The sequence below is a fragment of the Silurus meridionalis genome, chromosome 10 (genome assembly GCF_014805685.1).
Source record: "Silurus meridionalis isolate SWU-2019-XX chromosome 10, ASM1480568v1, whole genome shotgun sequence".
In the NCBI taxonomy this organism is placed as follows: domain Eukaryota; kingdom Metazoa; phylum Chordata; class Actinopteri; order Siluriformes; family Siluridae; genus Silurus; species Silurus meridionalis.
Window position 1 is genome coordinate 9,015,756 of NC_060893.1, and position 25,602 is coordinate 9,041,357.

Consider the following 25,602-nt stretch of genomic DNA (forward strand, 5'->3'; position numbering starts at 1 on the left):
GGAGCACACAAAAAAAACATTGAAGGACTGGGATCTTACAATTGAATAGCTCATAATTTAAAGATATGTCTTCATTTTGACCGAAAAGCTGATTATGAAATGGTTTTGTATGAAGGTTTAAGTTTTGGGGAGGTGGTAGCTTAGTGCTTAAGACATTGGACTTTGGATCAGAAGGTTGCCAGTTCAAATCCCAGCTGCCAGTCCTAGGGCCCCTGAGCAATGCCCTTTGCCCTATAGCTGCTCAAGTCAAGTCAAGAGGCTTTTATTGTCATTTCTACTATAGACAGTGGTACACAGAAAAAATGAGACAACATTCCTCCAGAACCCTGGTGCTACACTAAAAAACATAGAGCTACAAACACAACACAAAGATACGTAAAGTGCAAACAGTGCAGAGGAAAACCAGTACAGACAGACAACACAAGACAAAACACAAACCTTAGATAGCACCGACCAGTAAACCTACTGTATACTTTGATTATACAGTACTGTGCGTTGTACCTCAGTTGTATGAATAAGATTAATGTAAGTTACTGTGGATAAGGGCATCTGCCATATGTAATAAGTAAAATAAAATAGTACATACAAATAAGATACAATTATTTTCACATTGTTATTACTGATATTTACCAACTTGAAATAAATACATTAAGACATAGACCCAAAAATTTTGATGGATTTAGACAAAATAATGACAGCCCTTCAACTGATTCAACACTTTACAGTTTTCATAACACTCAAACTTCTAACCATAATAAGTAGCATGCCACCTCCAATCTCCTCGAGGTGTGTGTTGTGGTACCTCTACAACATACTTAACATATACACACAATTTTTATTTTCCCATTTCAATGTTTTTGGTAATCACACTCTGTGAAAAAAACTCTTCCAGGAGTCAAAACAGTATACAGAATTATGATTCCTATATTTAGTGTTGGGGGCATGCATGTAGACTACATCACACCAAGATCGCCCCTCACCTTCTCTACAGATTGGACCAAGTCAATCCCAATCATATTTTACATATTGCAAATTCTGTAAAGTAGAAAATATTTCATTTCAATAGAACACAAACTCCTTCCTGAAACCTTTTCCTACCTTCTACTATACAAACCTTACCAGGTTTACTTGACCAGGTTTGAGATGTTTGGTTAAAGATTATTTGCCTGAAAAAAGCAAAATACACAATACTAATTGTTTTTAGTTGATGAAGAAAAGAAATGCCATAAATAGAAATAAAAATTAAACTGCAATAAAATGTTATATATTTATTAAGAAGTACAATTAGAGAACAGTTTAAAACAAACAAACAAACAAAAAAAAACAAAAACAGATTTACATATATTCACCACATATTCACAGACACAGGAAAATAAGAGGCATTTCTTTTTGTCGTATTTTTAAATGATGCATCATGTTGAAACGGGACCAATGTGACAAGAGTATGGAACTAAAAACAACACTTGAAAGACGATATTTTTTTTATGTATTTTCAAAGTGCAATAATGTCATATGACTGAGTGATGCTTTTTATAAACTGTTTATGAACTCAAAGCAAAAGTTGATAATTAATGGAAAATATTACACAGGGTATTTTCTGGGTATGAAAATTGAATACAGTAACTTGCATGCCCTGCCTTTATAATCCTTTCATCATAAAAAATATGCTTTGAAGACATTCACCTGATTTCAGTCAAATGTCATGACAAGTAAAATTAGACCACAGGGTCCTCACAAGGTCCAGCAACCACCACAGAAGCTGCAATCAAAAACTCGCTCTATCTAAGCCACTCTGTTCCCATTTATAGATCTTAATAATCTTCTCTGTTAGAGAAGCCAGGTAGTGTTCTTGGTTTGTCTCAAAAGGGCAGATGTCCATTACTGGTAGGTCTGCAGGAAGTTTCTGAAGCAAGGCTCCACTACTAGCATCCCACACCTAAAATAAAAAACAAAAAAACACAAGATGTACATTAAAGTTCAATACAAATACCACTTACTAAAACTGTGCAAAACTTAACTTTTTACACACCATGGTAGAATTAGAGCCCTCATCTCCTGCACACACCAGAGTGGAATTTTTAGCAGGACTTTTAAACACTGCGTTTTTGGTGAGCAACTTGGACGATGAACCAGCAGTAAAAGTCTGGACGGGAGAACAGGAGCAGACAGGAGCCTGGGCAGCATCCTGATGAGGACTTCGGTTAAGCTCCATCAGAACACATCGCAAAGATGGGTTGGTGCGACCTGGAAGTCAACAGCATGTAGTCTTTAGTCTAGTATTTCCCAATTCTAGTCCTGAAACACTTGTTGCTTCTAAATATTAGTGGCTGTTTAGCAAGAATAGTAAAATGTACAGTGACCCAGAGTCTCTGAGATAATGCATGGTGAACCTTCATCTCCCCTTACCACTACTGACTCCTACCTGCTCATCAGAGATCTAACACATCAATATTCCTTAAGACAATGGTTATTAATATTACAATTATAATTGCACTAACTACAAAAAAAGGACACTTAGAATACCCCCTAGTGGTTCAAGGTGTTCCTGAAAATATACTAAACATGTACACTTCGATTCCTGCTATACTCAATCTACGTGGTAAAAAAAGGCGATCATGGTCTAAGAATACAATGTTTACATAAGACATTTTAGGATTCAGGTCACATTCTCACAGTGCTGCATTTAATAATTTCATTAAATGGAAATTTTCAAGCTTATTCAGTAAAACCCTGAAAAGTCTTGGATTATTTTGATTATAGAATAACAATCAATATTACACTGGTACTGGGGACACTCGTTTTTGGATAAGACCAGTGTCTAATAGTGCACAAAATAAACCACAAATATTGTTTTCAGGCCTAAAAATTAATAATTGCAAATATAGTACAAACAAACCCATAGTCCAAAGAGCCTAAATAATACTTTATCCCTAAATGCTCACCTGGTCTGTAGGTGACCAGACAATGTCTGCTTTCAGGTTCCACCTGAATGTCTGTGCAGCCTCCAGACTCTAAAGGCAGCATGTGCTGGCGATAATTGGTTCCATCCACCTGCTCCCAGAAACAACCTCCTTCAAGGGAACCAGCAATGATGCCCCCAGAGGGAAACACACTGGAGGCAGCACGGGGGAGGTAGGACAGGGATACCACTGGACAACTGTGCATAAAACAACCAGAAACAACTTAAACAAAACTTATAAGTAATGAATAAAAGATGTAGTAAATGAAGGAACTTCAGCACTTGGGATAAATCAAAGCAAAAGTAGGTTGTAAGGACACAATCCTGACTCAATAACAAACCACACAATTACTGACTATACTCCAGAATCCTGGAACATTTTGAAATATTTTAAAATGTCACGTTCAAGGCCAGAGTGGTGCAACAATTCCAAAACCTAAATTTGGATATTGAAATGCATTACAATATGTGCATTTAAAGAAAACAAGTGAGAATATAATAAAATACGCTGTAACAGTTACATACAACTAGGCCTCACCATATACCAGCTTGAAATTAATTGTCAATTATCTTTATGTAATGACTATAGGACAGAAATTTGACAGCTTAAAAATTTGACAGCATTTCAGGATGTAAATACACAGTTTTACGCTATTGGTTGAACTGCATACACGTGATCTGCTTGCCAACAGCGTCGCATGTGCATTCAGAGAAATTGCTTGACCTGAACAGTAGCAGGGCAAAATGAATGCAGCTGAAATTGTAACAAAAGTTTGAATAGCGGCTATACACGAGTTTAAAAGGGCTCATCATAGCGTTAGTGTCGTTACTGACATTGCACGCAACATGGAGTTGGCAGCAAGAGAAGCAAGGTTCCTTCCCAAGCAGGATTGAATGTTCCCAGTATTGGTTGATTGCTTGGTCGAGTGAGAAAAGTCGTGGCTTTCCTTCACTGCAGTGACAGATGTTTTTGCGGCAGAGCAAAAGATGCTCGAGATCGCATCACATTAGCTTATTATGGATGTTACTACATAGTGGGACAGCTCAATAGATATGCGTTACCGGCTATAAAGGCGACATTGATAGCGCCGACATTAGTGATGCCAGAGAAACAGTAAACCTACTTAAACCTCTGAAAAAGGTTTAATAAAACGATTGCCACCGTGTCAGTCATTCTGACTTTAAAATCTATGATTTTATGATACACTGGATAAGAAGAACTCCACAACTATAGCTAACATGAAGACAGCCACCCTCCAAAACGTCTCAGGCAGATACACATAGGTACATCTGGATTATCTTCTACAGAGTACTGCCTTGGACCACCGATTTAGATCATTGTCCCACTATGTCCTTATCAATGTGGAGGTTTCCCCATTTGAAGAACAAATTAAACCAGATACAGGTATGTCTGCAATACTAATCGTTAGATGAAAATGTAGATGCAAGCAAAATAACGTAAGTAACCTAAACAAAGCCTAAAGCTGTTTTGTTAAACATGCTTCAATAACAGTTTTGTTTTGAATTTTGTCTCTTAAATTGTATTTATTTAAAAAAAAAAAAAAAAAATTTATATATGTTTTGAAAATAAATTTATTTAAATCCACTCTTCTATTTACTGTTTTTGTTAAAAATAGTGATTTTGTGAACATACGAGATATGTATCGAATTGTGAGCGAGTGTATCGTTACACCCCTAGTTTTGCTGCATTTTTGTTTTATAATAGGTTATTCAAAATGTGAAGCCTATAATAAGTTTTTTCTTTTTTAATGGATTGAGAATACAAATAAGTGAAAATTAACAATGGTTACACGCACTATGTGCATCAGTGAGCAGTGCATCAGTCTAGCTCCAAAAGCAATTCTAAATGCTGATTTGCAAGGTATATCATGTAACGTGCACATGTTACAATGATTTGTAAATACAGTGGAACCTCGGGTTACGAATTTAATTCGTTCCGGTACTTTATTCGTAACCTGAAAAGTTCGTATCCCGATACAAATTTCCCCATAATAATGAACAGAAACTTGATGGTCGTTCTGGACAACCAAAAATATTAATTAAATAAAAATAAAGCCAATATTCACTAATATTATTTACTTTTAACATGTTATATTAAAATCATACCACATAAAAACATACAAAAGAGAAAAACATCTTTACCGGGTACTTTCCCTTTGAGAAGACTCGCTGCAGGAGACGACGTTTGTAGAAGGGGGAGGAGGGAGAGTTATTGTTTGGAAGGAGAATCTTATTATATTATGTTATTTATATATTATTATATATTATATTATAGAATATTAAAGACAGTGTTATTAACACGAACGCTGAGACAATTGTTGCATTAGAGGGAAAATGAGAGCTGTTTCTTTAAGGCTACTATCAGTTGGTATTGAAGTCCAGAGTGAAATTCATTATGGGTATTGTACTTCGGAAAAGACTGTAACCCTGCTAATCTATCTTCATAAAAACAAGTAAAGTGGTTATGCATCGGCTAATGTTGTCCATCTCATCATTCCACGAGCATCAACTAACGAGTTGTTACGCTGCTGCCGGGAAAAGTTAAAGCAGATAAGTAACATGATGCTCTCGCTAGGGACACAGGACGCTAACTGATGTGATGAGCTGCGTGAATAGAGCAAAAACAACCAACTTGCCTGCGATTTTTTGGTGAGCGATGTTCGTATCCCGATATATTGTTCGTAACCAGGGGCAAAAATTTTGATGAACTGCGATTCGTAACCTGAATTATACGTATGCCGGGGCGTTCGTAACCCGAGGTTCCACTGTACCTAGAACCCAACAATGCAACAAATAATTGGCAGCTGCTACACCAGCCCTGTATCTGTACCTGGAACGTAAAGGTGCCAGCTCCTGCACATGAGTGCTTGTGTCCCTTGTGTCATACACCCGCACTGATCCGTTGCTCAAACCGGCATAAATGTAGTTGTTGTTGTCGTGACACCAACAGCAGCTCCACACGGGTTTGCCAGTGTTGTAGGCCTGTACCACAGTGTTGGTAAACAAGCTGCGGAGAAACATTGCAGCATTAAAAGACTACAAAAGAAGTGACTTACCAAAAAATGGAGCACAGTGACTGTGCTTGGTTCACTACAGGGGGATTAAACATGTGACAGAATTGTATTTGATCAAATACTAAATGCATTTGTGTCATAAATTGTATATATTACAATGTATAGAATATATTTGTGAACAATCTTGTATGTGTCCTTGGTAGTAGGGTCATGCTGTTCCAGTCATTCAATTACCTGTAACTAGACAGCCCTAATATAACTATCATTAATGACTGCTCTGAGAGACAGAGCTTGCAAGCACATTACTGCTGCTGTACTGGTTGAATATGGAGCATCATATGGCCTATGGGAATAAGGAAATGAGTATCATACCTGGTGAGTTTGATCGTATTATCAAAGGCAGCAGAAAGCAGTAGGCCATCTTGTTGTCTGTTGAAGGCAAGGCCCCTGATCTGTTTAATGTGGATGGGAACATAATGGCTGGCTTTCAGATTCACAGTGCTGATTTTTTTCACCCCAAAGCCTGAGACACAGGAAATATACAGTGAGGAAAAGGTCATACTGTGTGATGAGAAAGAAAAAAAAAGTGAACTGTATATACTCACCAGGGACCAGCGAGGCATGAGGAGAGGGTTGAGAAGCCAAAAGGCAACTGAGCGGCTCACAGTATGACATGACACGACACCCACCAGCCTGAGAAACAAGGACAGCCTTGGAGAAAACAAAACTTCCCCTGCTTGAGGATTCGAGTCTCTGAGATAAAGACAGTATAGAGGACTGAGACTGAGTTGAGCTGGAAGGAGTCTGTGCCATTAACCTCCTTAACTCCTGCACAGATTTAAAGGGGGGGGGGGGACGAAAAAAAGAATTAAAAAACCCTTCAGAAAACATAGGGCAGTGGAATAAACATGGTATGTGTATACAAACTTGAAAAATAAATTAGAGTATAAAATAATAGCACATTTTGTTCATGGCATCATTTGCTTGGCATATTCAACAAAAAAAAAGAAAAATAGAAATACAGTGGTCCCCTGAACTTCCAAAAATCCGTGAATTTTGGACGCAGCCCCTATGGTACCTTAGTGAATCAAGTTAGACATTGTGACTTTAATACAATGTTGTGTTTAAAAAAAGTTTTATGAAATTTGTTAGTAAAAAAAAAAAAAAAAAAAAAACAGTTTGATAACATAGTAAATAATTAGACATTTTAAACATATTATTCCTAATGTTACTGAACATCCGGTCCCGCTGCGGATTCCAGTGAATTTTAAAATAATTTGCATCTCGCTGTTAGTTAGGTTCCAAATGAGAACCTGCAAATTTTCCTGCGAGTCGGAGCTGCGAGTTCTGAACCGCGAATTATTGGGGGTTGACTGTACAAAATTCTAAATATTTACAGTGATTTCAGTGTCACGTGATCATCTGCAAAGCCTGCAAAGCGAGTGTGTGTGCAGCTTATACCTGAACCTCTTTGCGGAGTTTCCCACATTCGTCTGTTACAACCTGTAACTGAAGACGACACTGAGCAGCTTCCAGCTCTGCTTTCCTCCGCAAACTCTGCTCCTGCTCCAAAGATCTACACACAAACACACCTCTCAATAATTTCATCAACACCAAATAAAAAAAATAAACTAAATTTACACTTAACTCTAGTTAATCTACATTAATTCCAAATTGCAATACCTCTTTAAACTCTCCTGCTCTGTATTGTCCACTGCTCTGAGTTTATGTGCATACAACAGGACTATATCAGCTCGCTTGGCTTTCTTATTACACTGAGGGACAACAGAGCAAAAAGTTTCATTGCACAGTTAAGCATATTTGTGAGTGTTTCAAAACAATAGTTATGCCATAAACACTAGTAAAATCACTGAAGTATAGTACATATAAAAAGAAAATAATAAAAAAAGTATAGTCATCTATATTCATCAGGCAACCTCTTTGTCCCCTTTACTTTAATGAGGCACTAACCTGTGGGCATTTTGCTCCTTGGCCCTTCAGCCAGCGGTCAATACAGGTGAAGCCAAACAAGTGGCCACAACGCAACGTGGCCAGTCGGTGTTCACCAGATGTGGTCCAAGGTTCGAAACATATAGAGCAGGTCTCTCCCTCTCCTTCTTCATTCTCAGCTCCAGCAGTCGAGAGAGAAGCGCTTTTATTGACTTCTGAGGGTGCCACAACAGGCTTTGTGGGAAAGGACAATGAGAAATCATTATAGCGCAATATCCAAAGTGTCTGGGTCTTTGCACACTTGATATGACTTACCTCAACCTCAGGCTGTACTTGTGGTTCGGCTCTCTCGGCTTCAGCAGAAACAGCAGGCACTGTGTTAAAGACAAACCCTTTCTGTTTCAAACCAAGACTTGAGCAAAAAAGAGACAATTTAACAATCTTTTAATGCAAACCTATGTCTGAGAAAGCACAACCAGAGTAACTATAGGATCAACTGAAATCCTTCACACCACTAAACTTTAAAGTTACCCTGTTTCTGACTGTTAGAAATGTTCCTTATATTTTTGAATGAATCGAAACTGAAATGATCTAAATCGAGAGGATGTAATAACATGTAAATAGCCTATGCAAAAGGGAGCACAAGAGTGTGGCAGATAAAGGTCTACCTGATGCACTGGACTGTTGAACAGGAGTAGGCTGGCTGGAGTTTAATATTGCTGAAACATCTGGCACAGGTATCGAACCTGAGGTCCCTCTATTGTGTCTTTCCTCCTCAGAATCGCTAACTTCATCTGTGCTACCCGAGAGGGGGTCTGTGTCACTTCCTGCTGACACCCTAAGTAAAAAGTCCAAAGGGCCTCTGTTCAAATGTGTAGTCTGTGTGGAGTACTGGAACCGAAGCCCTGCTCTGTAACAGAGATTCAGGTACAATCAATCAAAACAAAAATAGCTTATTATAAATAAATATCTCCTTATTTACATATTTAAAATTTTGCTGAATCTGGCCACACAGGCATGCAAAGATGTTCGCGTAAGCGTCTGCTAACATTCTTCACAAGCAAACTGAACTCATACATTAAACAAAGAGTTACCGACATCAAACCAAAGTGTACTAAGAACTAATAGAAGATGTTAGTATTCATGAAAGAACAATTCAGTTACATTGTAGATCAGGATAATTTTTCGCAATTTTGTACAGATTTGTGCTGTTTTTCTTTTTATTCAATGACGATCATGAACCATCCCCCAAATCTTCACACCAGGTGGGCATTTAACTGTTTTGTAATGCTTGAGATGGCCCATAAATGCACTTAAAAATGTTATAAACTTAACTGATTCTGATAAATTAATTTCAAATTGCTTTATTTTACATTTAAGAGTCAAGGATTTGCAAGCTTTTGTGAAATATTGATCCGGACTTATTCCAACACCAATGACACTCACTACACATTCCTGCTCAACTCGGCATTATACCGCACTCATTTTGGAAGTGAGAAGCTCCTTTGGGAACCCCATCCATAATCCCCTTCCTGCAAGTCTCAGACTAATTGTGTGTATGTGATTCCTTGCAGACAACACACCTAGCCCTCCTTCTCCTGACAATTTGAGTTGCTATGACCCGTGGCCTGTTAATCGGAGCGGTGCTTTGTCTTTCAGGTCTTCCATTAGCCTCTTCATCCTCTTCCACTTCTGTACTACTCCCAGAGTCGGGGATGATAATGGGAACTTCAAGACCAACAGAACCAACTGGACTTGCAGCTCCAAAATGCGCTTCCACCTCCATATCTTCCATCTACACCATAAAAACAACAAATTACACACAAAAAATAGACAACCAGCAAAAGGGGTAGAGCATATAGAGCTTGTGTTGTGTATTTCCTAGTCTAGATCACTGTATGCATATGACAAACCTTCATGTGCCTAACATCACACTAGCTAACAGTAGTATGCTAACATAACCAGCTAAAGGAACAGTCTAGAACAGCAAACGTGTGCTTCTCTCAATTGTCACAGCTTCAGTTAGCTTTCATGGAATGCATGGATTTCCAGTCTAAAGGAGACAAAATACCAGGCTTTTAATACCATCACACTAGATGGGGAACCGTTCTGAAATAACGTTAGCTATTTAGCCTGAAGTGCCTTAGCTACTTCAGGACGCTGGAGCAAATAAGTCGGGTAAATTGTCTGGCTAAGAAATGAGTAACATATATCGATTTGCCTAAATTTGTCTTTTTTACCTTTAGTCTAGCAAAAACAATCAACAACGTATTAGTGGGTGCATAGCAACTGGAGAGCAGAAGCATCAGATTGCTAGCTAAACATCAAAGTACTGTTGCCCAAATAAAAACAATGAACTAGCAGTCTGAGTGTTAATTAGCTCGAACAGAGCCTGTTATACAGATTTATGGTCATGGAGACATTTCTGTCACGCTAATATTTAATAATAAAGAGCACATTGTACCGGCTAGGATATGAAAATACAGATCAGGCCAACTAGCCGAGCTGGAGTTAGCAAATGCATAATATAATCCTTACCTTATCGATGTATTAACCCTCGTTTTACATTAATCAACCATCATCCATAAACCGATCAACTCTGATTTTATGATAACTGTGATAATACGGCAATAACCGATTCTTGTTAGAAATAATAACATGTAGGTCGCTTTCACGCCACTTAGAGAAGGTTGTATTGATATCCAAATGCCCGCGCCAAGCTGCAGGCCCGCCTTTCTCTACTCACGTGTACCACGAGCCAATTAATACACAGGGGTGCACAAACTTTTCCTCACGAAGAGCCAAAAATCAAACTTGCCTGAAAGCTATGGGCCGAAAGTAAATGTAGCATTATAGGACACTGGTATGAAAATCGAAGACGCCATAGTTTTTTTTATTTACGAGTTCATCATATTGAAAAGTAAATAAATACATAAATCAATAGAAAACACGACTCTAAATCTTCAGCCTTAGCTGAGTGAAACGTACAGTAAAAAGAGGAACAAAACAATTTATTGCACAATAGAGTTTAATGTTAAATACTGGCATTCAGTCAATTATAAACTGTTTAATTTTACATTTAAAGAGTAAAGGGTTTGCAAGTTTCAGAGAAATGTGCATCTGGTCTCATTCCAACACCAATGATACTCAATTTACTAGACACTGGGTGTTCAGCACAAAGTACTGTTCACACCGTATGTATTTTGGAAGTTGGAAGCTTCTCTGGGAAGCCCACCCACAATCCTCATCCTCTCAAACTGATCCTCAAAGTCTCAAACTGATTCCTGCAAGACAGAAAATAAACAATAAATAAATAATTAAATTGTTCACACCTAGCCATCCTTCTCCTGACAGTTGTTGAGTTGCTGCGAGTCATGGTCTGTGCTTTGTCCATTAGGTCTTCCATCAGCCTCTTAATCCTCTTCCACTTTCATGCTGCTCCAAGAGTCAGGGATGATGATGATGATGATGAGAACTTCCAGACCAACAAAAACTGGACTGGACTCCAAACACCTTCATCTCTTTCATCTACAAGAAAACCCCCCACAAAAACATCAGTCAGTGTGATTCTTTGCAGATATATATATATATATATATACATACACACACACACACAAGATGCCAAATTACATAAACAAACACTTCACATATAGGCCTCCATCTAAATGTTTTTTTTTTTTTCTTTCCATTTATGATTTCATAAAATGAAGAATACAAAACATTACAATTAATTAATCTTCTTAGTTTATTAAATTCCCAAGAAACAATCGACTGTTTGGTGCAATAGAGTTCTACGCATAATCAGTGACCTCTAATGAGAGACATGAAGCTGCTTATTATTTTTCAAAAGTTTTTCCAAATTGCCTTTTTCTTCCACCTTATTTTACCTCTTCTCATCTTTGGCCTGCAGGCCCTAGTTTGGTGAGCTCCATTCGAATATGTTTTGCTGTAAAAAAATGCCTTGGTCAATTTTTATATTTGTTTTTATACTTGTACAAAACAAATCTGGAAAATTTAAAAGATGATAAACAATAAAAAACCCAGACTGTTTTAATAAGTGTTAATGGGTAAATGCTGCAAAAAAAAAAAAAAAAAAAGCCTTTCAGTCCAGAACACTTGTTTATGATAGGATGTGCCTCCTGACACATTTTATGGCCACTGTATTCTAGAAGCCACCATAGATCCTACTGTGGTGCATCTTGAACATGAGCAAGAATTATGAACCTACTTACTGAGGGGAAAAAAGCCAAGGGCACCTTTAAACCATTGGAGCGTTTGCGAAATGAAGAAGGCTTACATCCTGTGGGGTAAAGGCATCTGAAACTGCAGCATAGGTGATGGTAAGGTGTATTGACTGCACCTGAACAATATATTTCTCCTAAGGGGCATAAATCGAATCTGTTGATTATATTAACTCATAAATTAGACCATAATGAGTGACTTATTTTAATAAATAAGATAATAATAATTGAAATCAGTTCTCATATCTCCATTATTATATAAAAAAACTTCAGACCAACATTTAATAACAAAAACAAATACATCCTGCTGCAGTTCAATGTATGTCCAGTAGATGGCCACATTATAAAAGTTATGTAAAACTAAACAGTTGGATCTTGCGGTTTCAGAAGACATCATAGAACTTTGAATGTAAAAAAACAAAACTGAATATTTGTTGCAACATTTTTCTATCATGATAATCCAAAAACTCTTAAGAACATAATCTTTATTAAAATAATTTGTTTCACATTTACAAATATTTCACAGTTTATTACAGAACAAATACCAGGTGTGTGAAAGTAAAAGTGCAACATGTTTTGCAATTACTTTTTTCTACAAACCCAGATAGAGTGTAAAAATGGCACCACTGCTCTACTACATGAACATGGCGTTTCCTTTGTCTGCATTTATCAATAATTATTTTTTTAGTTTAAAATTTCTCATTAAGATCTATGCTAAAATGCATGAAATTCATCATAGGAAGTAGAAGAGAATTTAATTGCAGAAAATGTTCAACAATTTACCGACTGAAAAGAAAAAAAATGAAAAAAATTGGACCATAGACAACAACAACAAAAAAAAAAAAGATATCGGACTATTTGTAGATTTTTCACATAATTTTAAATATATACAATAGTGCATAAAATTCTAAAGTCCACATAAGAGAATAAAAACAGATACACACAACAATGAAACAGAAATACATAAATAAAAGACAGCAACAACAACAGTATTAAGGTTCGTCAAAACCTTATTGATCCAGCAGTCTCTTCCGGCTGTATGTCCTACCACAAGACTGGCGCTTCCGTGGTTGGCTAAGAGGTGAGACATTAAACGTGTGCATGCCTTTACTACCATACTGCTCTGAGTTTCCACTTGATTCTGTGAGAAGATCACAAAAATGCAAGTTAGATGAATGTAAAAATGTCCCAGATAATAAAATGTAACGAATATATATTTTTTAAAAGGTTTAGTATGACAAGATTTAAGTGCTAAACATCCTGCAAATTGTGAAAAAAAAGAATTAAGACATATCCTGCCATAGCACTTTAAATGAAATATTAAGTATTTGTCTCTTTCTAATGTTAATATTTAGACAGTGACTGTTTAAGTACAAATCTTCTTTATATCATGTGTTCCTGGTAGAATCATCTCACCGTCAGATTGTGTGGTTTCCATGGTAACAGAGGCCTTTTTCCCTTTGTATAAAAGGGGTGACTGTGTGAGAGCAAAAATTCCACTAGCAGAAACCGGTTTCTTCACTTTGGAGTGTGGAGGGGTGACCACTGTAAAAACAATCACCCACATGGTCCATATAGACAACAGGTAGGGAACAATTGGTAATTCTACTAACAATGATAATTTGATCATTTAACAGCTCTTTGGACTAAATACTTGAAGTTAACAGCAAACAGATTTTAGATGCAAATGTCAACTGAAGGTCTTTTGTCTAGTTACTTGTAAGTATAATTATATAATTATAATTATATCTATATATCTATATATGGCCTAAAAAAAAGCTGAGCCACCAATTGTCCAATTATTTCTGACCCTTAAAATTAAAGCTGAAATTCTGTACTTTTAGCCCGATATTCATTGGCACATTCAACATAACCCCCTCAGTGTCAAACTACTTCTTGTCCCCCCTCTATCTATCTGTCTATACTAATAAGAGATGTGTGGTTCAAGTCTTACCTGAGCCAAAAGTTCCTGTCCCACTTATCCATGATAACTCACTGCATTTCATATTGTCTCTTTTGTCACAGTTAGGGACCACAGATTCTGTCCAGTCCTTCTCCTCTGAAGAACAAAGTTTGGATGGAATACCTGTGTACTTAAAAGCAGGCACATCCCTTAACTCCTTAGGTTCTTCTGCCCCTGGCAGTCTGAACACACCATCAAGTTCTGGGTCTTCCAAGATGTCAGCCCCTTCCTTGCTCTCCTTGGTCCCCAGCAATCCCGTCCTTGCCCTTTTCTTGCGAGGCCAAGTCCTGAAGTTCTCTGGTGTTGACCTTCCTAGGCTCTGAGGAGACGGTGTCCAAGGCACGTGTTCCCCAGCACCCAGAGGAGAAGGGCTATTTGTAAGCAGCCTTGTAGGAGTAATTGACTGGCATATATATTTCTGGACACTTCCTTTCCCAGGTGTGCAATGAGGTGGAGATATACAGCTAGGTTCTCGATGCTTTGAACAATGTGTTAGTGGGCTATCAACTCTTAAAGGCTTGCTATTTATATGTGAAACCAGCCCTTTAGTTGCATCAGATGTTTCGCCAGAATTAAAAGAGTCAGTACGCTTGAACTTAAGCTTAGGCAAACCTGATGCCTGCATTTCCAGTTCTACTTGATAAGTAAGAGGATTTGATTCAACAGGCTGCTTCTCTCGATGCACAGGTGTTCCCGAGGCTTGTGGATGAGAGAACACTGGAAACCCAGGTGAATATCCAAGCCGCGCTGCTGCCTTTCTTTGTTGTCGATCTGGAGTCTGACGAAAGCCGTATCTACTACACGCTTGCTTGATTTTGGCAGGAAATGCTGGTGTGCCTGTGAATTCAAAAACCTCTGAGGATTTAGATGGCTTCCGTGAGAAGGAAATGTTCATCTTAATACCACCGGTTAATTCAGTCTTCACTACAGAGGCTTCTGCAATATCAATGCTCTCTTCTGTAGAAGTAGCACTGAACTGTGATGAATCAAGCTGTTGCGTGTCTGAAGAAGATGCCTCCTCCATCATCTGAAAGCTTTCATTCTGTCCATCAATGCCTTTTGTTGTGGTATGATGTACTGCCTGGTTATGCTCAGTCTCATCTGACAAAGTATTTGGATGATTTGTGCTACCAGATGAATCGCTGCCAGATGATGGTGATCTAAGAGTTGATTCTGGTGAACCCTCTTTTTGAAGCGAAATTTTATCGCTTAAGCCTTTAGCTTTGTCAAGAGGCTGAGTAGCTGAATGTTTAGGAGGTGTTCTTCCAGAACGAGTGCACATTGTGTGAGTTGGTCCAGGGCTTTTAATAGGTGTTTTTATTCCTGGTGTTGGTGGTGATTGATGATCATAAAAAATATTATTTGGACTCTGTGGGTCATCTTTCCCCTGCAATTGTAATGTTCTTCTAGTTTTCTCTGACCTCTGACTCAGCTCTGGTTCTTCAGTGGCAACATGTCTTCTAACCTCAGGCACACTTAGTGATGTTTTAGGGGACACATTGCTTTTGTGTTGACTTGATTTCTCAGGAGTTTTGAAAATACCACCTTGATCTCGGCCAAGTTTGCTTGGTGTGATCAATCTTGGGGAATATCTTATGGAGGCAACTGGAGAATCTGGGACTTTAAAGTGTTGTTCTGGCAATCCTTTCCATGGAGATGGAGACCAAGTTACACTTTTCCTTGGGGTTTTCACGTTGGGACTTCTAACAATGGGGCCAGAAGGGGAGCCACATTCCATAAAGCTTTTCACAGGGGTTTTAAGAATGCCTTTTAGTGGGCTTTTCTTTGGTGTTTCTAGCACTAAGCATTTTGATGCAGGAGATCTAGATGGACTTCCTTTAAGGACCATGCTGTGTTCTCCAACAGCACAGCCTGGGCTCTTAGGGAAGAAACAGTTTTGACCTTTGGTGGAAGAAGTGGGGGTCCTGGGAGTTCTGCTCCCAAACGAAGAAGCCAGCTGTTTGTATGGAGATTTTCGTGGAGTTTTATTGCAGTTCTGTGGAGAAAAAAAAAAAACATGAATTGTATGAATAAACATTTAGGGATTTGTAATAAACATCACTATTATATTCTTTATAAAAGTAAATTTTTGTTTATTTAAAAAGGCTTTCAATGTACCAATATATCTAAGCATGCATTGTGTATAACTATAGTTCTTAACATGAGTCTGGAAATCACCACTGCAATTGTATTATTTATTGTTAATATATTGTAGATATAGTTTTCTAATCTAAAGTCTTATAGCTTGTAGGGTCCGAATTAGAGGTTGACCAATGGATATTACCGATAGCTAGGTTGGATGTTACTTATCGATAACTGATTCATCGTAAATAGTTTTTAGAATGGATACTGCATTAAAAACACTCCATGGAAAAGTTACATGCAAAATATTACAAAGAAAAAAATAAAAATAAAAGTAAATGTAATTTCAATGCTCTGGCCTTTGTGAAGACATTAAAAGATGACCATTAAAGCATGACCATTTTATGTGAAATGATAACTTTTAAACTAACATTCCATTTGTAACATTAATTGAAGTTAATAAATGCTTTCGAAGTATTGATCATGGTTCGTTTGTTATTTTTAACATTTACAAATACATTTTGAAGTTAAGATAATTTTCATTTTATCTGTTAACTTTAGTTAAGCTAAGTGAGCTAAGATTAAATGAAGCTTGTGTTTCAAGAAAAACAGCAAATGGCGCGAGTGATTCGCCTCTAAAGGCTACTCTCGAACCATTATCAGCCGGTCCAGCGCAGACAAAACTCTGGAAAACTATTAGTTGTTTTTTGCTGATCTCCAAAACCGATTAATTGGTTGACCTTTAATCTGAATGGACAAAGTGCAGAAACAAAAACCTTAAATGTCTTTAAAATATTCACTACATGTAATATCAAACAATTTGTTTATATACATTAAACTAAATCTGTACAGAGCCCCGTGTGTGATGCTGACAGGTTTATTACCTCAAAGACAGACTCTGTAGATTCAAGCCGATCAACTTTGGTGTTTCTAATGGTCGATCTGGATGTGGAAGGGCGAGCGGGCGACACGGCCGCACCAAAAAGAAGTCTCATTGGTGACTTAACCGCTTTAATATTAATACCACCTACAAGCACAAAATCCACTAGTATATTAAGGTCTTACAGGTTAAAGATCTATATTTATCTATTATACATATTACTGTCCCAATAAGAGTGGAACAACAAGGCAATGTGTTCATGTGCACCTTTGCTATCCGAGACTGGGACCTGTGAAGAGGACAGTGCTCTGTCCAAATTTCGGGACCGTGGTTGTGAGCTTGAATAAAAGACACTGGAATGTCTCCTTTCAAGTTTTTTAATTCTAGGACTTCTCCTCAAATCTAGCAAAAACAATGTCAAGATATGAATAGAACAATCTTAACTATATATTTCTTTTAACATTTACATTTATAATAAATAAAAGTAACTGACCCGTAGCAGGTTTAACTGGAGACTCCTCAACAATGATCAGATCAGTGTCACCTGAATTCCTGACAAAGAAATCATACGCAAATTATTCACCATTTTGAGTTGAAATAATAATTAAATAATCGTGTTTTAAATGGCATGATAAAAATTATCACTGCTTAGTTTGTGGGACTTACCTGCTATTTCTCTGTCTATGTAACAGACGATTTGATACCTGCTTATGAAGGGGGGTCTCAGATACTTTTTTTGTTAATAAATTGTGTGGTCCTGCAATTAAAAATAAATAATAATGCAAAAAAAAAAAAAAAAAAAGCTTCATTCTAAAAAAAACTAAAAAAAAAAAAGTGGGGTATGACACTATTAAGTCAAGGCAAAATGAAATCAAGTATTAAGTCATATCATACTCATTTGAAAATAAAAAGAGCAAAGTTTTATTACCATCTTCCATCTGTGACCGCTTCCTTTTCTTTATTACATCTACTGCTGATACAGACTGGCTCCGAGGCATTTTTGTTTTCTTTGAGGTAGACATTGTCTCTTGGTTGAAAAGGTTTCTCCGCACCTTTGTCACTTCTGAAAAACATTGTTGATTGTTTACAGAAAAGTATGACATAATCTGCTACATGACAAAACATTGTACTTAAAGCAAGGAAGGATCTTAGATTACATGCCTTGAACTGTTTGTTTTTGAGTTGGTTGGCCTCCTACATTGCACTTCTCTGCAGGAACACATTCCTTTGGCTTAGCCTGTCATGACAAAAAAAAAAAAAAAGCAATGGCAGCGATTTTTCCACAGACATAACTAAATCAAAAACATAAAAAATAACCTATACTCACTTGTCTTGTGGATTTTCTGGGCATCTCTATTTGCCGAAGGTTTTGGGAGGCCTCAGTCATACTCTTATGACGTGTAAGCATGCTGGTTCTAAAAGCAAACAAACAGTGACTTATATAATCATTCTGTCAAACATTTAAATATAATATCCTCTGTGTTCGTTACCCACCTTCTCTTTTTAGCTGAGCGATTGCGTAACTCTTCAAGCCGATCTCCGACACTGGAGACTAGGCTCTGTGTTGCTGACACTTGTGAAGGACTTACAGAGACACTTTCCTTTGCCATGGAGTCATCACTAAAGAAATCAGAAGGCAGAACTGCAACAAGTATTTCAGGCAGCTGAGTGCCAAGACTGTGGTAGACATCTGCCAGGACCTTAGGTATGCCAGTCAGGTACCTATAACATATGCACACAGTACCTCTAATTACAAAAGAATCATCTTAAAATTACAACTTCACAATCTGTATTGAAGTTCAAGTACTTACAATGGTATGACCTCCTCCTGCATGAACTTTGAAAGGTAAACAGGATCCTTTGTGAGAGATATCACACGTAGCATTCCAGCAACCTAAGACAAAGACCAGTGGAAACTCATTAGAGTTTGATGATGATGTTCTATAATAATAATTATTACAATAATCTTGATGAGTTCTTACCTCCTCCACCATCTCCTCCACATGATCTTGATCAGGTGAAGAAAGCGGTTTACACAGCTCAAGTCTGAGGACAACTTGTAGCTGACAACTAACAAGTGAAAATTTGTAATCAACAACAATTATTATTACACTCTTCTAAACAGCCATAATAATTCATTTGTTGATGTTAACAAAAAAGATCAATACATACTCTCTAATTTTACTCTCAGCATCTTCATTACTTTCATAGAGCTGACGAATAGACTGGGTGCTTCTTAAGAGGTGCTTCTTGATTATATTTATGAATGAAGCCTACAGAAGGAGAGCAAAAATAAAGGGTCAACAACTGCAAACGGTTTCACTAAAGCTGATTAGTGAAAACTCTCTCTAGACAATCTACTTAATATAGGTCTTGCTCACCCCGGTAGTGACGTTACTTTTCACGAAACTTTCCACCACTGAAAGCAGATCCTGCACTTGAGTGACAAGAGTGACACTCTTATCCTCCACAGCCTGTTGATATCTCAGGCTCAGATGGGAAAGCAGTTCCTCTTCATTTTTAAAATCTATGATACAGTAAATATGGAGATCAGTAAATTCTGGTCATCTGTAAACACACATAAAGCAATGGTTAAACTAAAATTCATATTACTCACGCAGGGGACCTGGTCTGGTCCTTTCACTGGAGCTTCTCTTGCCTCTCTTCTCTGTGCCTTTGGCGGTGATGGAAGAATCTGCTTCTGTCTGACTCTTTTGTACTTTTGCATTAATGCGTGCAACATTCAACATCTGCAAAGAGCGACTCATAGTCTTCATCTTCTGGCGAACTGGTGTACGCTGAGTACCTCCTTTGGAACAGATCATTAGCAAACAATCAAAAGTATTGTAAGCCCTTTACAAATATTACATGTCAAAATGAATTGTAATACAATGGCTCAAAAGGAAAATAATGTCAATAGCAAATCAGGGATATACTAACTTTTTTTCCCTTTCAAGCCACTGCTGGGACCAACTTTATTGTTTTTATAGAGCTCTGCCAGGCTGTTTGTCAGCTCCTGAGTATCATCATCTGTTTGTTCTTGTTCCTCTGGAGCAGCATGCAGAAGCCTACAGGGGATAACACCAAGAGTGGCACATGGCTTAATATTAATTATTAATTGTATTATTCCTAAATGAAAAAAACAACAACCAGCAACTGCCAATAATGAAATGGAAATTGTGACTTTTAGTATTATGAGAATAATAACAAATAAAAAAAAAAATACCTCATTGACTCCATCAAATGGCAACTAATCCCAGAATGGTCAGATAGAGGAAACCAGCCCTCTGTAAGCTCTGCTGTGTGATTAGTCTGCTGCTGAAGCTCTTGAGTTGCCCACTCAGGAATCTGAATTGGTTGTTCTGGGGAATGCATATTGCAAATGGCATTTCAAAAAGCATTTTAATTAATATTTTTAAATAATGCTCTCCTTTCCATAGAACATAATTCTTGAAATGAGATATACTGTGTGTAAACAAGACAACCCATGTAAACTATCAGTCTGTTTGCATAGCCTGGGTGGAATTTGTTCTGCTCCTTTTTTTCTACATATTAGACCAGTGTTGTCTCACACTACACAGACCAAATAAATAAAAAAAAAATAAACCTCATGAAAATAAATCGAGCTCATTTTCTTGGAAGCAGAGACCACCCGTTTTAGGTCATTTTGGTTCGTGCCTTCTAATTAAATGAACAGAGGGTGTATGCACTGGGGTCGATTCAAACCATGTGAAAGAAGCCACTATTGCTGTTGGAGGCAAAGCATGGCAACAACAAACATCTCAATCCAGTCTGTTTTTGTCAGTAAAAACATGACGTACATACCTGAGGTATCATCGTCTTTCATGACGTCCTTGAGAACACTACTGACAATGTCCGGTAGCTCTGAGGTGTCAAGAAGGTCTCCAGTTTCTGAGGGAACGAGGCATGCACTCAGAGCTTCGATACTGTTGAGAACTGTCAGAAGAGCCAGATTAGAGGACAATACTGACAGTACTGCAGAGTGGACCTGCCCTCCTTCACTGACCTCAGCTAACTGTACGAACACAAAATAAACAAACATTCAGTTAAAAAAACAACAAAAAACCCTGTATATTTTGTATCCTAATTAACTATGCAATAAAGTCATGCTATATCTTGTTTTTATTTTATTTTGTTTATAGTAGCTTAGATGTAGAAAATTAATGTTACCATGTCAGAAGCTAAAACGGAAAGCTCATTGAAGAGACTTTGAAACGCAACTTGGTCTTGCTGTGGTTTTTGTGGACAAGAGAGGACCCAGCACTCTGAAGCTGACTGTCTGAGACAGGAGGTGTCCAGGCCACGTAACACACATCTAAGAGTCACCTCTACAGGAGCGCACAGACACCTTTGTCTGCATGCCATAGGCTCCATTGAAACACTGCAGGTCTGTTTGTCCTCATCTTGCAAAACAGGAGAACAGCAGTGTCAAAGCTAAAGTATATGAAACTCATAACGATGTCATAAAAGAATTTTCCGGGGCAACATTTATCACCTGCACCCCAGCAAAGGGTCCCTGTGAAAGCTGGGAAAGCTCGCTTGTAAGTCTTTTCAGAAGACAAAACATATCCTGTTCTTGAGCCAGTTGGAAAGGCAAGCTTGTCCCTAGTGCTTGAGTTAGGAACTTTATGCTTTGGGGTAATACCCAGGGCGAATACAGGGATCACTTTTCCAGCTACAAGCTGCAGTGCCTCCATTATGGTCGTCAAGCCAGTGAGGTCATCAGCCTGATCATCAACCTGCTGACAGAGTGTTTGGTATTACCTACAATATGTGTTTGAATTGTTTAAGTAGTTGAAATTGTGCATTATCAAAAAGGTTTAAACAAACCTGAAAAGACCTGCAATCGGCCCAGTGCAGGACAACTTTCCGATAAATCAGCATGTCTATCAGACCCTTTGGTAGAATAAGCTCATGCAAATCCTTTTGACCACCAGAGTTTCCGCTGCGCAGCTGCAAGAACTCCAACACCTCTCTACTGGAATATGGACACTCCGAGACAAGAAACACAACATTTTCTCCTTGGCATGAGACATCCTCATCTGCCATGGGAATATTTGTTGTGTTCCTAGTTGACCTTCTGGGTCGTAATGAGAGTTTCGTGGGAGAAGTGATGTCTGGTCTGTCCCACTGGAAGTCCAGGAGAGTCTCCTTTAATGTGTTCTGCACACACATCGCTGGACTCGGACATCGCAATCTGTGCTGAATATCAGAAGACTTCTGACTGCCACCAACTTTTTGGATCAGTTCGTCTTCAAAATCGCTGAACGCTTTCTCTTGCAGTTCTTTGAAATCAGTGCCTCTTGGTATAAGACTTGCACTTTTTACACTTCTTGAATGGAAAAACTTGTAGCCCCATCGCACGTTCTCGAAACCATACTTACTGCCCAGTGAAAGCAGAACCTTCAGTATCCACTGCTTTACGTGACTGAGGTACACGTCTGTCTGAAGGCTGAGCGTTTCAGCACGAGAGTCGACATCGATAGCAAAAACAACGTTATGAGCGGCCATCATTCATTCGGTAAGAAATACTTTCTAATTTGTCAACTGTAGTATTAATAATAATATCTACACAATAAGCCTGGCTCGATAAAACACGTATAAAAGTGGAGACTGCATGGCTGTTTACTTAGATAGCTAGGTAACTTGCTCCATTAGCAACATCAAAAATGATGATATAGTTAGCACAGTGGAGGAACAAACCCCAAACTAACTCTATATAAAGAATCACACAATGTCTAATAAACGATTTTCCAACGTCCTCAATAAGTGAAAACCATGGACTATGTATAAAATATTAACATTAAAAGTACCAACTACAACAGAGTACACATCGCCATTTTCTTCTATTCTCCGAGCTCAAACACTTGGCGCTTCACAGTTGACTTTCCAAACTCGAGCTGTCATTGGCTGTAGCGGTCTACATGCGTCATCCATTTCTCCGCCTGTGATTGGACGAGAGTAACATCAATCAATCAAATTTCTTTTTTAAAAACCCATACACATTATTATGACGCGTTGGTATGTCTTTTGTATAGGCAATATTTATATTTATTATAATGTTATTGATTACTAAAAACATTATATTTATATAATGATATATTATTACATTATGTATCTAATGTAATATTTATGATATTTATTTTGAGAACTTGACCATCCAGACAAACAAAAAGGGTGAGGTTTTTATTTATTTATTTTTTTTTATCATTGCGCAGAATAAAATTAATGCATTCATTCAACATTCACGATTTGAATACTGTACATGAACAACGGTAAAACCACCACATGAAAAAAACATACCCGAATAGAAGAAAAAGGTGATGATACAGTTTATGATAAAGATGATAAATTTTTTTTTTCCTTGAAATAAACCGTCACAAGCAAATCACGTTTTTTAAGTGCTTTGTATAATTGTGAGGAGCAAATGTAAACAGTTGAATCCCAGAAGAGATGAAAATCGAAAGAAAAGATTGCGTAAAATAAACTAAAGTTGTCGGCATAGTCAATATACAAACTTTTTTGTAATAATTAAATAACACACACACACACACACACACACACACACACACACACACACACATATAAACAAACACGTTCAACAGTTTCGTCATTTCCGCCAGCTCCAGGGGCGCGAAGTATTTCCGGTTCAAATATTTACAAAAATACGAAGACGGAGCGACGTTTCAGTGGAAAATGAGCGGCGGTTTAGCCCCAAGTAAAAGCACAGTTTACATTTCTAATTTGCCGTTTTCTCTGACAAACAGCGATTTGCACAAGTTATGCACGAAATACGGCAAAGTCGTGAAGGTGACGATTGTGAAGGACAAACAGACGCGGAAGAGTAAAGGTGTGGCGTTTGTGCTGTTCCTGGACAGAGAATCAGCGCATAACTGTTCTCGGTCTCTGAACCATAAGGAGCTGTTTGGCAGGATGGTGAAAGCCAGCATCGCTGTTGACAATGGAAGAGCTGCGGAGTTCATCAGGAGAAGAAACTACACAGACAAGACCAAGTGTTACGAATGTGGCGAAGACGGTCACCTGAGCTACGCCTGTCCAAAGAACTTGCTCGGAGACAGAGAGCCTCCACCCAAAAAGGAGAAGAAAAAGAAGAAGAAGATGAAACAGCTTGATGAGGTCGAGCCTGAGGAAAGTGAAGAGGAAGGAGAAGACCCTGCACTGGACAGTTTAAGCCAGGCCATTGCATTTCAGCAAGCTCGAATTGAAGAAGAAGAGAGGCGGAAGAAGCAGATCACAGCAGACTCGAGCCACAGTTCCACATCGGACAGCTCGCATAAACCCAGGATCAAGAAGAGCACATACTTCAGTGATGAGGAAGAACTCAGTGACTGATGTACTTCACCCAAAAAAGAGAAGAAAACAAAACAGCTTTATAAGGTTGAGCCTGAGGAAAGCGACGATGAAGAAGACCCTGCACTGGACAGTTTAGGATAAGCCATTGCGTTCCAGCGAGTTGAGTTGAAGAAAAAGACAGACAAAAAAAGCAGACCACAAGAGAAACAAGCCACATATACCAGATTATTATAATAATATTAGTGGGCTTATTAGTTAGTTAGTTAAAATATTCCAAGTGGGCTTTCTTAAAAGCTTATCCAGATCCTGCAAGTAAAATGGGATTAGAAATAATGTGGTGTTTGGAAAGCTGTTGTTAGTGATCTTGCATGAACAACCCCTGTTTGGAAATGTTGTGGTCACTCAATAGAGCAAACTCGTTTGGCTTTTAAAGTCTCTGCTAATTGTTTTCTAATTGTAAATAATGTCTGTTACTTAGTATAGATGTTTACTTAACGATTCACGACAGTTGAATGTTATGTAAATAAAGCCAAACCTATTTTTGTGTGCATAACTAGAGCTGTGCCAATCAACTTTTATTAAGAGACTAGTAAATAAGTTTGGGAATATAATGTTTAGTTGAATTTTACATGATCTTCAACATTCAAGAATTTTCCACATTTGAAGAATTCAAATACAGACACAGTCGTTCTGATACAAATCTGATTTCTGACCAAATGTATATTCTTTTAATAAAATACAATAACTTTTGTTTTTTTTTATTCCCAACTTGCGCCATGTGTTTTGTTTGAAGGCCGTAGATAAAGTAGTTAATAGGGATGAACCAGTGAGATTTTAGATGTTATTTTGTGATTTTAAAAAAATCATTGAGTTTAAAGACCTCCAAGTTTCTAGATTATCCAGAGAGATTAGTTGAAGTACCTTTAAGGAAATTCAAGATTTGACCTGAATTTCAGATATGTGCTGCTGCTTAGACCTGACAGCCTAACTGTTATGTATGCTATTACAGGCATGCTATTATAGAAAAATAATCAATAAAGTTGATTAGTTTTCAATAACAGCTCATGCCAAAGTGTTCTTTTAAAGCCCCCTCCATACAAACCCCTGTGCAAGTTGTTACTACTGAAATTGTAAGATAATTAAATGTACATAAACTT

At 37.8% G+C, this 25,602-nt stretch overlaps 3 protein-coding genes across 4 annotated transcripts; 1 reads left to right on the forward strand and 2 right to left on the reverse strand.

Annotated features, from left to right (window-relative positions):
* Positions 1 to 815: 815 nt before the first annotated feature.
* On the reverse strand, positions 816 to 10,669 carry rfwd3 (ring finger and WD repeat domain 3). The gene is made up of 13 exons (XM_046858559.1): positions 10,483 to 10,669; positions 9,528 to 9,739; positions 8,613 to 8,854; positions 8,260 to 8,318; positions 7,966 to 8,178; positions 7,678 to 7,769; positions 7,456 to 7,570; positions 6,600 to 6,822; positions 6,367 to 6,517; positions 5,811 to 5,987; positions 2,943 to 3,157; positions 2,030 to 2,244; positions 816 to 1,936 (listed from the first exon to the last, which is right to left on the reverse strand). The coding sequence occupies exons 2-13, from the start codon at positions 9,737 to 9,739 to the stop codon at positions 1,766 to 1,768; spliced, it is 2,085 nt and encodes a 694-aa protein (XP_046714515.1). The 5' UTR covers positions 10,483 to 10,669; the 3' UTR covers positions 816 to 1,765.
* Positions 10,670 to 12,653: 1,984 nt separating this feature from the next.
* ticrr (TopBP1-interacting, checkpoint, and replication regulator) lies at positions 12,654 to 23,676 on the reverse strand. Of its 2 annotated transcripts, none has more exons than XM_046859632.1 (23): positions 23,435 to 23,676; positions 21,962 to 23,076; positions 21,627 to 21,870; positions 21,302 to 21,534; positions 20,936 to 21,146; positions 20,337 to 20,472; positions 20,051 to 20,178; positions 19,728 to 19,919; positions 19,492 to 19,637; positions 19,283 to 19,383; positions 19,093 to 19,180; positions 18,922 to 19,004; positions 18,605 to 18,832; positions 18,438 to 18,525; positions 18,272 to 18,347; positions 18,039 to 18,173; positions 17,777 to 17,867; positions 17,604 to 17,662; positions 17,378 to 17,512; positions 17,115 to 17,257; positions 14,140 to 16,144; positions 13,602 to 13,730; positions 12,654 to 13,326 (listed from the first exon to the last, which is right to left on the reverse strand). In XM_046859632.1, the coding sequence occupies exons 2-23, from the start codon at positions 22,643 to 22,645 to the stop codon at positions 13,196 to 13,198; spliced, it is 5,466 nt and encodes a 1,821-aa protein (XP_046715588.1). In that variant the 5' UTR covers positions 22,646 to 23,076; positions 23,435 to 23,676; the 3' UTR covers positions 12,654 to 13,195. The 2 variants fall into 2 exon arrangements, with proteins under 2 accessions (XP_046715588.1, XP_046715587.1); XM_046859631.1 differs by having other exon boundaries at positions 21,627 to 21,873.
* Positions 23,677 to 23,754: 78 nt separating this feature from the next.
* zcrb1 (zinc finger CCHC-type and RNA binding motif 1) lies at positions 23,755 to 25,213 on the forward strand. The gene has a single exon (XM_046859633.1). The coding sequence runs from the start codon at positions 23,828 to 23,830 to the stop codon at positions 24,482 to 24,484; it is 657 nt and encodes a 218-aa protein (XP_046715589.1). The 5' UTR covers positions 23,755 to 23,827; the 3' UTR covers positions 24,485 to 25,213.
* Positions 25,214 to 25,602: the final 389 nt, after the last annotated feature.

Excerpts from the sequence above, each read along its gene's own strand:
- ticrr (XM_046859631.1), bottom strand. The coding sequence starts at position 22,645 with ATGATGGCCGCTCATAACGTTGTTTTTGCTATCGATGTCGACTCTCGT. Across the intron at positions 18,348-18,437 it reads CCAGAAAATCCACAAGACAA|GCTAAGCCAAAGGAATGTGT; the intron begins GTGAGTATAGGT and ends TTGTCATGACAG. Across the intron at positions 17,868-18,038 it reads GCGGTCACAGATGGAAGATG|GACCACACAATTTATTAACA; the intron begins GTAATAAAACTT and ends TTTTAATTGCAG.
- zcrb1 (XM_046859633.1), top strand. The coding sequence starts at position 23,828 with ATGAGCGGCGGTTTAGCCCCAAGTAAAAGCACAGTTTACATTTCTAAT.
- rfwd3 (XM_046858559.1), bottom strand. The coding sequence starts at position 9,739 with ATGGAAGATATGGAGGTGGAAGCGCATTTTGGAGCTGCAAGTCCAGTT. Across the intron at positions 8,855-9,527 it reads GTCAGGAGAAGGAGGGCTAG|AGCAGGGCTTCGGTTCCAGT; the intron begins GTGTGTTGTCTG and ends TCTCTGTTACAG. Across the intron at positions 7,571-7,677 it reads GAGCAGGAGAGTTTAAAGAG|ATCTTTGGAGCAGGAGCAGA; the intron begins GTATTGCAATTT and ends GTTTGTGTGTAG.